The 15224-nt window shown below is 45.4% G+C and overlaps 3 protein-coding genes across 3 annotated transcripts; all 3 read left to right on the plus strand.

The window, feature by feature from the left end:
• Positions 1-559: 559 nt before the first annotated feature.
• Positions 560-998, plus strand: LOC108080415 (protein CTLA-2-beta-like). The gene has a single exon (XM_017175147.3). It carries the CDS (start codon positions 648-650, stop codon positions 885-887), a length of 240 nt encoding a protein of 79 aa, XP_017030636.1. The 5' UTR covers positions 560-647; the 3' UTR covers positions 888-998.
• A 1466-nt stretch (positions 999-2464) lies between these two features.
• Positions 2465-2914, plus strand: LOC121503242 (protein CTLA-2-beta-like). The gene has a single exon (XM_041777472.2). The coding sequence runs from the start codon at positions 2547-2549 to the stop codon at positions 2784-2786; it is 240 nt and encodes a 79-aa protein (XP_041633406.1). The 5' UTR covers positions 2465-2546; the 3' UTR covers positions 2787-2914.
• A 799-nt stretch (positions 2915-3713) lies between these two features.
• Positions 3714-4177, plus strand: LOC121503227 (protein CTLA-2-beta-like). The gene has a single exon (XM_041777457.2). The coding sequence runs from the start codon at positions 3797-3799 to the stop codon at positions 4034-4036; it is 240 nt and encodes a 79-aa protein (XP_041633391.1). The 5' UTR covers positions 3714-3796; the 3' UTR covers positions 4037-4177.
• The last annotated feature ends 11047 nt before the right edge of the window (positions 4178-15224 follow it).

The raw sequence follows: 15224 nt of genomic DNA on the forward strand, positions 1-15224 counted from the left end.
GATCGGTTAATTTAACCTCTAATCCACATAATTTACACAGTTCGATTTACCACCATAAAGATATATGCTGGTTTCCAATTGAAATGTTAGGAAAATTACTGATTCTTTGCAGAACCGTGGAAACCGGTTCGTGCGTTCTGGAGTTATGTATATAATCAGGGTCTATAGGCAGAGTTGTTATTTTAACCTCCAATCAACTTAATTTACATTTCAACTTACCACCTTAAGGACCTAACCTGGTTTCTAATTGAAATGTTTGGAAAATTACTTATTTTTGGGCAAAACCGTGGAAATCAGTTCGTGCGTTCTGGAGTTATGTATATGATCAGGGTCTATAGGCAGAGTTGTTAATTTAACCTCTAATCCACATAATTTACACAGTTCAACTTACCACCATAAAGACAAATGCTGGTTTCCAATTGAAATATTAGGAAAATGACTTATTTCTTTGCAAAACCGTGGAAATCAGTTCGTGCGTTCTGGAGTTGTTTATATAATCAGGGTCTATAGGCAGAGTTGTTATTTTAACCTCTAATCAACTTAATTTACATTGTTTTATTCGTATTTTGTGACTCAGCGCTGAACCGTGATAAATTCTCAGATTTGAAACAAATATTTAGTGTGTCACAAAACTTCCAAGTGTCAACATGTCTCTGGTTACGGATGCAGAGTGGGTGGAGTACAAGTCCAAGTTCGGCAAGAGCTACGAAGCTGATGAGGATCTGAAGCGCCGTGATCTATACGCCCAGTCGAAAGCCCGAATTGAGGAGCATAATTTAAAATTCGAAAAGGGCGAAGTCACTTACAAAATGGGAATAAACCATTTGGCGGACCGCACCCCAGAGGAAATGGGCAATCTTTGTGGCAGTCGCCAACCACCAAAGTAATTCCTTGAACCCCAAGTGAAAGTGCATTTCTGTGACAGTAATCTCAATATGTAATTCTATAAAAAAAAGCATTTTTTAGCTTCAATGTTTTTCACCCACCCCCCAAATAAACAATACAACAGCTGTTTTATAAAAAAAAAAAACAAAAAAAACGTACCACCTTAAGGACCTAACCTGGTTTCTAATTGAAATGTTACTTGTAATTGGATCGACCATCTTCAACGTGATGTCGTATCCTTCTTGCCCTTGCCAATAAATGATTGGATATTGTAACGCATCGTACAAATGGTGTCTCTCGTTTACTCGATGCATGATATTGCTTCTTCGCTGAACCACAATGTCTCGCGATTTAGTTGGATCGCCAACAATAATTGCAGCAACATCATTAACAGTGGGTGCATTGAATCTTCGCACATGTTCACCTGCTGGGGTACAATCCGCTCTTATGATAAATTTGTGCGTATCCATCGTTCCAATGCTGATTTGAACATATTAGCCACAGAATTATTAGCGTGAAAAAATGCTTGCAACTGTGCAATAATTCGTCTCTTTAACTGTCGTGTTCCCTGAATGTTGCACCGCACATTCAGCTGATCCACCATCGACGAAATGAAATATATTTGCAGAAATTGATGCGGTTCCTCTGTTGTTGGCACCAATGAACCATGCAAATGATATATTTGCCCTTGTATCTGTAATTGCAAACAATCATTTGTTGAAGAATCGTGTGATGGTGTAGTCCGTAAAGTATATGTTGTTATTATGTTGCAATTCTTTGTGCTTGTGTAAGTGATTGTAACTTTTACCTTGCAAGTCGGCATGAAGCCGCCTTCTCGAATAATATTAGCTCCAAAGGATGTCATGCGAAAGCCGTTATTATATTCAAGGATGTGTTGAAGAAAATGGATGGAATCTGGATCACTTCCATCGAACAATGCTTTCAGTGGCTGTGGTGGTGTAAGTAATGGATCCAGTTTGACTTTTCCACTTGCGCAGCACAATCCAGCAGTTTCTCTTTTAAACTTTATCGCTTTGCAATATCGGCATATAGTCGTCATAGGTCCAATATCTAATTTACTTCATCTCTGTAGTTCGCAGAGGGATCATATTGAAATGCCAAGCGATTGTATGATGCCAATGATCTTTGTGTACTCACGCTTCGTCTTAATCGGTCATATTCTCTTCTTGCATTTCGTCTTTCCTCGCTTAAGTTCTGTGAATACACTTGTTGCTGGATTGCATGCCTTGTGCGGAGACCGATGTTCACACGTCGTGCTCTAAGCATTTTCTCAAAATTGAACACAATTTCGGTTTGTCATTAAATAAACTGAGTAGAGAATTATGGCGTGCTGTGTCAGTGTTGGCGCTTTATGCAAAAATGACTTTCCCGCTTTTCTGTTGCAATTTTTCCTGAATTTTCTTTACTGCAAAAATCACAAACTCCGAGACCTTTCCAACGAATGCAAAACCGTGGAAATCGGTTCGTGCGTTCTGGAGTTGTTTATATAATCAGGGTCTACAGGCAGAGTTGTTATTTTAACCTCTAATCAACTTAATTTACATTGTTTTATTCGTGTTTTGTGACTCAGCGCTGAACCGTGATAAATTCTCAGATTTGAAACAAATATTTAGTGTGTCACAAAACTTCCAAGTGTCAACATGTCTCTGGTTACGGATGCAGAGTGGGTGGAGTACAAGTCCAAGTTCGGCAAGAGCTACGAAGCTGATGAGGATCTGAAGCGCCGTGATCTATACGCCCAGTCGAAAGCCCGAATTGAGGAGCATAATTTAAAATTCGAAAAGGGCGAAGTCACTTACAAAATGGGAATAAACCATTTGGCGGACCGCACCCCAGAGGAAATGGGCAATCTTTGTGGCAGTCGCCAACCACCAAAGTAATTCCTTGAACCCCAAGTGAAAGTGCATTTCTGTGACAGTAATCTCAATATGTAATTCTATAAAAAAAAGCATTTTTTAGCTTCAATGTTTTTTACCCACCCCCCAAATAAACAATACAACAGCTGTTTTATAAAAAAAAAAAAAAAACAAAAAAAACGTACCACCTTAAGGACTTAACCTGGTTTTTAATTGAAATGTTACTTGTAATTGGATCGACCATCTTCAACGTGATGTCGTATCCTTCTTGCCCGTGCCAATAAATGATTAGATATTGTAACGCATCGTACAAATGGTGTCTCTCGTTTACTCGATGCATGATATTGCTTCTTCGCTGAACCACAATGTCTCGCGATTTAGTTGGATCGCCAACAATAATTGCAGCAACATCATTAACGGTGGGTGCATTGAATTTTCGCACATGTTCACCTGCTGGGGTACAATCCGCTCTTATGATAAATTTGTGCGTATCCGATGGCATTCGTTCCAATGCTGATTTGAACATATTAGCCACAGAATTATTAGCGTGAAAAAATGCTTGCAACTGTTCAATAATTCGTCTCTTTAACTGTCGTGTTCCCTGAATGTTGCACCGCACATTCAGCTGATCCACCATCGACGAAATGAAATATATTTGCAGAAATTGATGCGGTTCCTCTGTTGTTGGCACCAATGAACCATGCAAATGATATATATTTCTATAGGCAGAGTTGTTAATTTAACCTCTAATCCACATAATTTACACAGTTCAACTTACCACCATAAAGACAAATGCTGGTTTCCAATTGAAATGTTAGGAAAATGACTTATTTCTTTGCAAAACCGTGGAAATCAGTTCGTGCGTTCTGGAGTTGTTTATATAATCAGGGTCTATAGGCAGAGTTGTTATTTTAACCTCTGATCAACTTAATTTACATTGTTTTATTCGTATTTTGTGACTCAGCGCTGAACCGTGATAAATTCTCAGATTTGAAACAAATATTTAGTGTGTCACAAAACTTCCAAGTGTCAACATGTCTCTGGTTACGGATGCAGAGTGGGTGGAGTACAAGTCCAAGTTCGGCAAGAGCTACGAAGCTGATGAGGATCTGAAGCGCCGTGATCTATACGCCCAGTCGAAAGCCCGAATTGAGGAGCATAATTTAAAATTCGAAAAGGGCGAAGTCACTTACAAAATGGGAATAAACCATTTGGCGGACCGCACCCCAGAGGAAATGGGCAATCTTTGTGGCAGTCGCCAACCACCAAAGTAATTCCTTGAACCCCAAGTGAAAGTGCATTTCTGTGACAGTAATCTCAATATGTAATTCTATAAAAAAAAGCATTTTTTAGCTTCAATGTTTTTTACCCACCCCCCAAATAAACAATACAACAGCTGTTTTATAAAAAAAAAAAAAAACAAAAAAAACGTACCACCTTAAGGACCTAACCTGGTTTCTAATTGAAATGTTACTTGTAATTGGATCGACCATCTTCAACGTGATGTCGTATCCTTCTTGCCCTTGCCAATAAATGATTGGATATTGTAACGCATCGTACAAATGGTGTCTCTCGTTTACTCGATGCATGATATTGCTTCTTCGCTGAACCACAATGTCTCGCGATTTAGTTGGATCGCCAACAATAATTGCAGCAACATCATTAACAGTGGGTGCATTGAATCTTCGCACATGTTCACCTGCTGGGGTACAATCCGCTCTTATGATAAATTTGTGCGTATCCGATGGCATTCGTTCCAATGCTGATTTGAACATATTAGCCACAGAATTATTAGCGTGAAAAAATGCTTGCAACTGTTCAATAATTCGTCTCTTTAACTGTCGTGTTCCCTGAATGTTGCACCGCACATTCAGCTGATCCACCATCGACGAAATGAAATATATTTGCAGAAATTGATGCGGTTCCTCTGTTGTTGGCACCAATGAACCATGCAAATGATATATTTGCCCTTGTATCTGTAATTGCAAACAAGAATCGTGTGATGGTGTAGTCCGTAAAGTATATGTTGTTATTATATTGCAATTCTTTGTGCTTGTGTAAGTGATTGTAACTTTTACCTTGCAAGTCGGCATGAAGCCGCCTTCTCGAATAATATTAGCTCCAAAGGATGTCATGCGAAAGCCGTTATTATATTCAAGGATGTGTTGAAGAAAATGGATGGAATCTGGATCACTTCCATCGAACAATGCTTTCAGTGGCTGTGGTGGTGTAAGTAATGGATCCAGTTTGACTTTTCCACTTGCGCAGCACAATCCAGCAGTTTCTCTTTTAAACTTTAACGCATTGCAATATCGGCATATAGTCGTCATAGGTCCAATATCTAATTTTCTATCATCTCTGTAGTTCGCAGAGGGATCATATTGAAATGCCAAGCGATTGTATGATGCCAATGATCTTTGTGTGCTCACGCTTCGTCTTAATCGGTCATATTCTCTTCTTGCATTTCGTCTTTCCTCGCTTAAGTTCTGTGAATACACTTGTTGCTGGATTGCATGCCTTGTGCGGAGACCGATGTTCACACGTCGTGCTCTAAGCATTTTCTCAAAATTGAACACAATTTCGGTTTGTCATTAAATAAACTGAGTAGAGAATTATGGCGTGCTATGTGTCAGTGTTGGCGCTTTATGCAAAAATGACTTTCCCGCTTTTCTGTTGCAATTTTTCCTGAATTTTCTTTACTGCAAAAATCACAAACTCCGAGACCTTTCCAACGAATGCAAAACCGTGGAAATCGGTTCGTGCGTTCTGGAGTTATAGGATCCCCGCAGAAAACTCGACTTATTTTTATATAATAGATATGTTTTGAATTTACATATATAGCTAATGTAAGATATATCTGACCAATTCTGCAATTGGCAATTGCCTTCTTTTAGCCTCTGCTGAATTGCAGACTCTCCAATAAAATTAAAAGGTTATCGCAAAGGTTAATATTTCAGACCCGACCCACACGTGCATATATCTTATCTTATAGAATACAGGTATATACATATATCTGTCACCTGTTATTGTTGTTGGTGTCAGGTATAAATGCAGCCCTCGCATAACCCTTAAATCATAACCTGATACCTGTTAGCAACATAACACGTGATCAATGTTGCACAATTGCATAAGCAATCAGGTATCAGGTATAAATGCAGCCCTCGCATAACCCTTAAATCATAATTTGATACCTGTTAGCAACATAACACGTGTTCAATGTTGCACAATTGCATAACCAATCGTATTACCTGATATATACCTGTGTGACGACACGACTGGTCGCCACAACCTTATAAATATATAGATATGTAAATAATACCTTACAATCTAAGCTTAGAACTACTTATGTACATATTATACCTAAAATTAAGACTAAAACTAAGCACACACACTCACACACGCACACCCGGCATGAAGCCACACACACTCACACACGCACACCCGGCATGAAGCCAACGGCATGAAGCCAAATAAACCCCGCGAAGGGAAGTTCAAAACGAGCACTAAGCTTTGAAGTTACGCGCGCAAGTGGCAACGCTGTCGGCGATAGTATCAGCATCTGGCAACGCCAAGATCGATCGCGGCAGCGCTGCCGGCAGGAATTAGGTCACGGCCACACTGCGGAAATTAGGTCAATTTAATCCTCGCAAAATTCTCGATCTCGCAAGTTGTGCCGCTCCCGAAGTTAAGTGAAAAGTGTCCGTGAGAAACCGCGTGTCCGCGTCGGGAATAATTATCCTGCAGGACCTCGAAGGACATCCCGCCAGGGTGAGCATGGCCGCCGGTCATTAATTATATACATACCGGGGAATTAATCCCACACCCGCCGCCAGAAGTTATTTTCCTAAATAAATTACCTAATCAGAAAACATGTGCCTAATTCAAATTGCGCGTTTTCCCTGTCTTCGTTCGCGGGCCGGCGCCCCTCGCCGGCAGTGACCAATTCCCCTCCTGCTTTCCCCGTAGCACCGGAGTAATTCCTGGTGCGGGCGAAAGCCGGACGGGAACAGGAGCCCGTGGCTGTTGGATTTTCCGAGCGCGGACTTGCAGCGAGGCCGCCGGTCCCCTTTCCCCCTTGCCCATCAGAGAGCCATCCCGCCGCTGGATTTTTCCGGGCGAGGATCTGGGGTTGGTCGCTGGATTTTTCCGAACCAACTGTCCCGCTGCTGGATTCTTCCGAGCGTGGACGCAGGTATCGGCTGCTGGATCTCTCCGAGCCGTTGTCCTGTCCCAACGGACGCCGCGCTGCTGGATCTTTCCGAGCGTGGGCGTGGGCGTGGCTGCTGGATTATTCCGAGCCCTCTGAGCAATCCTGCCGCTGGATTCTTCCGGGCGAGGATTTGGGGCTGGCTGCTGGATTTTCTCCGAGCCAGTGGTCCCGCTGCTGGATTCTTCCGAGCGTGGACACAGGCCTTGGCTGCTGGATTCCTCCGAGCCTTTGTCCTGCCCCGAGGGCGCCCCGCTGCTGGATCACTCCGAGCGTGGGCGTGGGCGTGGCCGCTGAATAATTCCGGGCCGCTCGTCCCGCCGCTGGATAATTCCGGGCGCGGACGCGGGCTTGACCGCTGGATTATTCCGGGTCACACAGTTTCCCTGGCCAACTAATCACGTGCAAATATTTTCTTCCCCACTTTCCCCGCTAACTGGCCAGAAAATTATCGGCGCTTCTCCGTTCTGGGTGTCTCACAAATTATAAATTTTGTGAGGGGACTCTGGGCCGCTGAGGATCACCCCGGCCGCCCAGACGCTTCCTTACATGGCGCCCGGAGCAGGGACAGCCCAGGACGGAAAGTTGGTCATCGTGGCGGATTAAAGCCCCGGCAGCCGATATTTTTTTATTTAGGTCAGAAAAATATATATAAATAGAAAAAAAAAAAATATATATAGGGAGAAAAAAAAATAATAATATATATATACGGAGGAAAAAAAAATATATATATTGGGTGTACAAGTAGAAAACCGCCGTTTTCGACTAGGTGGTGCCACCTTCACAAAACGGTGAGAAATTTTGATTGGGAACGCCAATTGGTGAGCTAAAATATCGGTCAACATTGTCTCGTTCGTGTATTCTTATTGTCTATCATTTTGTTGGTGCACGAAAATGTCGAAATTCGAACCGAATAAGCGTCATTTGCGGGAGATTTTGCTTTTCGCGTTCAATTCGAAAAAATCGGCAGCTGAAGCGCGTCGAATGATCGTAGAATCGTGTATAAGTGAATCGTGTATAAGTGAAAGAACATGTCGAGAAGTTTAAAAATGGCGATTATGACGTGGAAGACAAGGATACACCGGGTCCTGTGAAAAAGTTTGAAGACGCGGATTTGGAGCCTCTGTTGGGTGAAGATTCTTGTCACGCAGTTGTACACCAATATATATATGGGAAAAAATATATAAATTGTCTATGGGGAGAATATTTGGCAACGGCCACGTTTTTTTCACAGTGCAAATAGGTCGCGCCAATTCGGCGACAGACGGCAGCGGCGAAGCATAAAAAAAAATTTTCCACCCGCCACGCGGGATGTTCCCGCCAAAAATTAGCTTCGCTGCACCGCTCGAAATTTGACGTCGCTGCACGCGTCAACGCAGGCAGAGGGACGCTCTCTGCCGCTATCACGCTGTCGCTTTGCTTGCATTCGCCCGAGATTCCCGCCCAAAACTTAGCTTCGCTGCATCTCCGCCCGCGTCAACGCCGGCAGAGGGACGCTCTCTGCCGCTATCGATCTGTCACTTTGCTGCGCCGCTGCTACCGTGGGCAGCAATAAATAAAGCTACACTGGGCAACATACATAATTTAATCTCCGACGAACTATCGTAATAATCACATCGCTCAAGTTCCCCGCCGTCGCAAAAATATTTTTTTTTCTCTCGCAAACGCCAGTGACTAAGATCCTTCAGCCGTGGCCCACAATATCCTTCGAGGACACTTAAATATTTTTTTTTCGAAATTAATAATATCCTTCAAGGGCAGTGCCTAGAAAAATTCTTTCGCCGTCGCATTCAAAGACCTCAACGGGAAGATCCTTTAATACAACAAAAAAATATCACGGGTACCCCGAGGATCCTGCGTGATCCTGTCGCCGATTTAAAACAAAGCGGATCCTGCGCGATCTCAAAAACGCGGAAGCATAGTACACACGTCGAAACAATTAAATAAAATAACTAAATAAAATAATTAAACAAAATAATAAATATAATAAAATCAAATAAATAAATAATAAAATCAAATATAATAAAGTTAAATAAAAGCAAACGAAATAATTAAATATAATAAAAAAAAAATTAAATAAACAATAAATAATAAAATAATAAATATAATAAAGTTAGATAAAACAAATAATAAAATAATAAAATTATCGAAAATAAAATAATTGACAAAGCGAAATCAAATAAAATAATTGAATAAGAAGAATACTAACATTAAATAAAGAATAAAATAAATAAATAAATCAAATAAAATAGTTAAACGAAATAAAATACAATAAAATAATTGAATATTAAATAAAATAATTAAAGAAAAAAATAAATAATAAAAGAATTAAATAAAATAATAAATAAGATAAAACAGAATAATTAAATTTCGATTGTTTACTCGGTTCCGTGATCCGTGCCATTGCAAATTAATTCTCGGTCGCCGTATCCCTGATCATTTTCTTCGCAACGATGGGCGTCACATGGATTAGCTATCGTAAAAAGATGGAGCTGGAAGCCATTCTCAGCGAGTTCGGGCTCGATCGAAGCGGCACCGTGGACGAGCAACGTGCTCGACTCATCGCCTTTTCACGACGAGCGTATAATTCCGAGGAAATCCAAGATCGACTCGAGGAACTGGAGCGCCGGTTCGGGAACGCACCCACGGGCGAAGTGAAGTCACCTATACCTTTGGATCCGGCCCTCATATCACCAGAACCAACCACGTCAGCATCGTTGGTACCACCTTCGCTTTTCCTTCTGCGTAGTACTTCGCCGGCCACAGGGCGACGCCCGAAGGCGGATGAACCTCCGACATCCGTGAATCACCCTAGCGACGCCGGCTTGGGAGCCATCCTGATCGACAGGATGACGAAGTGGGGTCTTTCGTTCGACGGAACGACGGATCCACTCGGGTTCATTGAGCACATTGAGGAGCGTGCCGATACCTGCCGGATCGACCGGAGATATCTGGCTCAAGCCCTGGTGGTGCTGCTGTCCGGCCGGGCTGAGAGTTGGTTCCGCACGAGCGGACTCCAGCAGGCCAGCTGGGCCGAGGTTCGCCGTGAATTTCTAGATTTTTTCCTGCCACCGCGGTACTATCAGCGACTGGAGGACGAGATCCGGACACACCTGCAGCGACCCAACGAGCCGTTCAAGGAATACTTAGTGGATCTTCGCTTGCAGATGCGCCGAGCTGGATTCTCTCCGGACCGAGAGCTGGAGCGCGTCTACGACAACATGCTGCCGGAGTACCAGCTGTTCACCCGAAGACAGGACTTCCACACCCTGGCGGAGCTGACCCACCTGGTAGTGGACTACGAGGTGACGCGCAGCCGGAATGGAGCTCACGATCATCGCTCTTCGAGCCCTCGACAGGAAGCTAGACTCAACTATGGGACGGAAGCCGGGTAGACGCCGCGCCGTGCCCCACCAGCAGCCCCAGTGGGCAACCCTTTCAACGGAGGTACCAGCCGAAACGCGAACACGAGCCAGAGCACAGCCTCTCTCGTCACATCGGATCCAGTCAACCTTCGCGACGCCTGCCGCAACTGCGGCCAACCGGGACACTTCTCGGCCGAGTGCCGGAACCCCCGCATCATTTTCTGCTGGGACTGCGGACGCAGAGGAACCCGGACTATCGATTGCTGTCGGCGTGCAGCATCGGGAAGCGGGAACGGGCCTCGAGTGACCGGGAATCACCCGGGCAACCCGTCCAACCCACGCAGCCAGTAGGAGGAACCCTCCACCAACACCAGGGACGGATTCGCGCCGCCATCACCATGGAAGGGCGAGGATTCGTGGCCACCCTGGACACTGGAGCTACGCATAGCTTCATCAGCGATGACCTAGCCCGAGAGCTAGGCAACGCGGACAACACGCGAGATATTCGCACCCAAGTCAAGTTGGCCGACGGGACATGCCGGGACCTGACTCGGGCCCTCGCCGCCAATATCCACCTGGGGAGCAAACGCGCTCCAACCGTCCTGCTAGTGATGAGCGAAGTCCTTGACGACGTTATCCTAGGCATGGATTTTCTTTGCAGGGTCGGAGCCACCATGCAGTGCGGGGGACAGACCCTCAGCCTGATGCCTGACCAGTACACGGAGCCACCATGGGCTCAAGAACGAGCCAACGCAAGACGCCGGAGGGAAGAGCCACGCTCTGTCCGCTTCGAGAAGCCACGCTCTGTCCACTTTGAGGAGCCACACTCCAACCCTCTCGGAGGGCCACGCCCTACGCCGCAGCCTAGAGAGCCACGCTCTCAACCCCGAAGCCCGCCGGTCGAGTCACACTCTGCCCGCCGGGAGCCAGCGACGACGGAGCCACGCTCCAGCCACACGAAACCAGCAACGGTCAGAGAACCGCCGCAACCGGCGCCACGCGCCCTCCCTCGGGGCACAGCCCTCGAAACCAACCGGGAGACCGCCAGCACCACGCCTGCCGGAGAGGAGAGCGCATCCTCCCGGAGGACGGCAGTCATCTCGGGCACAGACCCGTCCACGACGGGAAACCAGCCGCCAAGTTGGAGCCATGTCTTGCCTGTGGCGGATGCCACCGCCGCGCAGCGAAATCCATTTCGCACCTCCATGAAGCGTGTCCGTTTCCAGGACCACGCCGAGGAAACGCCGGCGCAAGACTCGCCTCTCTGCGGAAACATTAACTCGGTGAGTCACCCGGCGGGGGATCCAGATTCAGCCGAGGCGGAAGAGCTCGAGACCCACAGCTACCCAGAGCCCTGGGTAGAGGACTTCCTGGAGAAGGAGTTGGCCTTGTTCGAGAATCTTTCAGGGGTGTCCCACATAGCGGAACACCACATCATCATGCGCAGCGATCGGCCACTGAAGCAGCGTTACTTCCCGAGGAACCCGGCCATGAGGGCCATCGACGATCGACGAGCTTCTTCGAGACGGGCGGATCGAGCCCTCGAAGAGTCCGCACAGCGCGCCCATTGTGATTGCGGCGAAGAAAAACGGAGACGTACGCATGTTTGTTGACTACCGTCAACTCAACGAAAACTCGGTTCCCGATGCCTACCCGCTCCCGAGGATTCACCAGATTCTGTAACGGCGCCTGAAGCACTTTTGAGCTGATTACGAATTTTGGCCTAAAAGTATGCATTTAGGGGTAGCAGTGATTAGAGCGTTGCCAATTATTGCACTCCGGCTGCAACTGCAATATTAATCGATATTGATCAGCTGGATCAGGGTCGCATTCAAAAGCTCAGCTTTGGCACCGCGGCCAACTTCACCAGTCCATATCCGGAATCCGGCCATGTTCTTTTCTCTGAGAGTGCCGAAGCGATCACACGCGTTTTATTCGAGTGCGGTTTAAAGTAAATAAAGTGCATCCGATATCAACGGCAGTACAGCTGCACCACGAGGAGAAAATTTTCATTGTTTTGTTGCCAGAGTTGGCGGAAAGGCTAGGTAAGCCATGAAGTGCCACCTAATTTTGGCATATTTCTGACTGAATATTTTCTTTGACCACTCGGTAGGGCGTGTCCAGTGGAGCACCCCCTTACAGCATAGTCGGCGGAGCACCCTTGCTGCGAGCGGCATCCGAGGAAAACGGATTACGCCGTTCTAGCGGCAGCAACGTCAGCCGTTCCGAGGCTGCCAATTTCCCGGCCGGCCAGCGGAGCACCCCCACCCGCGCTGGCAGCGAAGGGTCATCCATCTCCGAGCGGAGACATCGCCCAGTGAGGCGCAGCGAGCACAGCAGCGAGATCCGAGACTAAAAGCCGCGCCCCTCCTTCTTCGAGCGGAGCAACTTCTCCGTCAAGCGGAGCATCTTCTCCGTCAAGCGGAGCATCTTCTCCGTCAAGCGGAGCCACCACTCCGTCCAGCGGAGCATTCTCATCGAAAATTTGATTTAACCACGTTGTAAAAGCCGCAAGCGCAGAGGATCAGCCAATAAATAGTGCATATGTAGTCCCTCAGCATTTTCGTGCAGTCGGCCACGGCCGTTAACGTGGCCAAAAGGAATCATTAGAGACAACTCGTGCCAGGCACATTTTCTTGAGAGGAGTTAGGTTGAACATTATGATTAAATCCGCGTGAAAGGTACCCTTCTTCAGCCGCCACAGTAATCCCTCGATATGAGCGGCTATCTTTTTTTTCGATGAAGACGCATCGTGTATGAATTTTGTGAAAGGCCACGAGTTCCCAAAACTTTCGGCGAGTGTCAGCCATAGCACATGGTCTTTTTGCTACACAGAGAGAAATCGTCTACGAAATTAATTTATATAAATTTACATTGTTAAAAATGTATCTTAAATTAAAACGAAATTAAACTATGATTAAAATATTTAAAATTTAAGGAGATTAAATTAGGAAATGTAGATAAATTAAATTTTGAGCGGTTTTAAGTTATATAGAGAAATTCAAGAAAAATTATTAGCGTGCGATAAGCAGGTGGACGATTATTATTAACCCATGGCAGACCTCATTCTGCATTCTCTTACAGCCATCGCTCGGGAGATCGATCTTTCGTCGTTGGAAAATTTATCATGTGAGTTGCAACAAACAAAAATGAAGCGTATATCGGTCATTGAATTTTGCCGTGTATCTAAATAAAAATTCGTCACACCTAGAACGTCCTCGTGCTAATTAAAATAAATTTAAGTGAAAGAAAATTGAAAGTAAAAGTAAGATAAAAAATGAAATTATTTAAACTGCCTTAAAACCGAACAAACCAACGAAGTTAAAAAAAAAGAAAAATAAAACAATTGAATTGAATCTTCATTTAAGTAAAATCTAGTTAAAAGGAAACCGATGGACACTGAAAAGAATAGAATATATTGCACAAGAAGAAAAAAATGAATTTTAGATTATAAAACGAATTAAAACATTTATTAAAAATTAGCCCAGATCAACAAGGAAGTTTACTTTAAAATTTAAAATTTATTAAAAATTTAATTCTATCTCTTAACATTAATTATAACTTACCATGCCTTAATTATTATATTCTACTTTATTATCTATCAAAATATTATATTAATTATTATCTATATGCTAAATTTTCCCCTTACACTTGTTAGACTTAATATATCTGATTAAAATGTACATGAACGAAATCATGGAGTAATCCTTTTCACTTGAACTCGACAGATGATTCTGCAGTCGTAAGGGTATCAAAAGGGATCACTCGAGCTCAGCTCGAAGACAGTGATCACAGGTTGGGCGGGTTAAAAATGACGTAACAACACCTACGTCGTCTCTTCACCGAATTTCCCTCCTCTTTTCTTTTTTTCTGACTTTCCCCTCTGTCTCTTCTGGAATTAATTTTACTTTTCTCTACCCGATTTCCGAAATCTTTTCGTATGCCGTCGCAAGCACGCTCAATTTCTTTAGTAGTAATTATAAACCAAGGCAGATCTGAACGAGCAAGACCTCCACCCCCAAAGCCGACGAGCTAGAGCCGGACCCTATAGCGTGCACCCGCGAATTCAGATCTCAATCAAAACTGTGCTTTAGAACGTTGCACGTTACAATTCTGGAACGCCTCCGGAACGCCAAGTTCATCTCGACGCTGGACTTGAAGAATGGATACTGGCAGATACCAGTAGCCCCGGGCAGCCGAGAGTGTACGGCTTTCACCGTTCCCGGCAGAGGATTATTCCACTGCCGGGTGATGCCGTTCGGTCTGCATTCCGCCCCTGCAACGTTCCAGCGCGCTTTGGATACAGTCATCGGGCCTGACATGGAGCCGCACGCATTCGCCTACCTGGACGATATCATCGTCATAGGCTCAACGCTGGAGGAACACGTCGCCAACCTTCAAGAGGTCTTCCGACGCCTGCGCAATGCAAATTTGCGCCTGAATCGAGGGAAGTGCCACTTCTTCCAGCGCCACATCGGACACCTGGGACATGTGATCAGCGTGGCGGGTATCCATACAGATCCGGACAAAGTTGCCGCGATCCGCGAGCTGAAGCCACCAACTTGCCTAAAGGAGCTCCGGAGGTGCCTTGGGATTTCATCCTGGTATCGCCGCTTTGTTCCAAACTTCGCCGACGTGGTCGAACCCATGACCGCGTTGCTGAAGAAAGGCCAAAAGTGGGAGTGGACATCGAGGCAGGATCACGCTTTTCAGGAGCTGAAGGCGCTACTAACGAAGGCACCGGTTTTGGCCTGTCCGGATTTCGGCCAGAAGTTCGTTCTACAGACGGATGCCAGCGAGTACGGCATAGGAGCCGTATTGACGCAGACCATCGAGGGACAGGAGAGAGTTGTCGCTTATGCCAGTCGCCGGCTCAACCCGGCCGAGAGG

Source organism: Drosophila kikkawai, chromosome 2L (genome assembly GCF_030179895.1).
Source record: "Drosophila kikkawai strain 14028-0561.14 chromosome 2L, DkikHiC1v2, whole genome shotgun sequence".
Lineage (NCBI taxonomy): Eukaryota > Metazoa > Arthropoda > Insecta > Diptera > Drosophilidae > Drosophila > Drosophila kikkawai.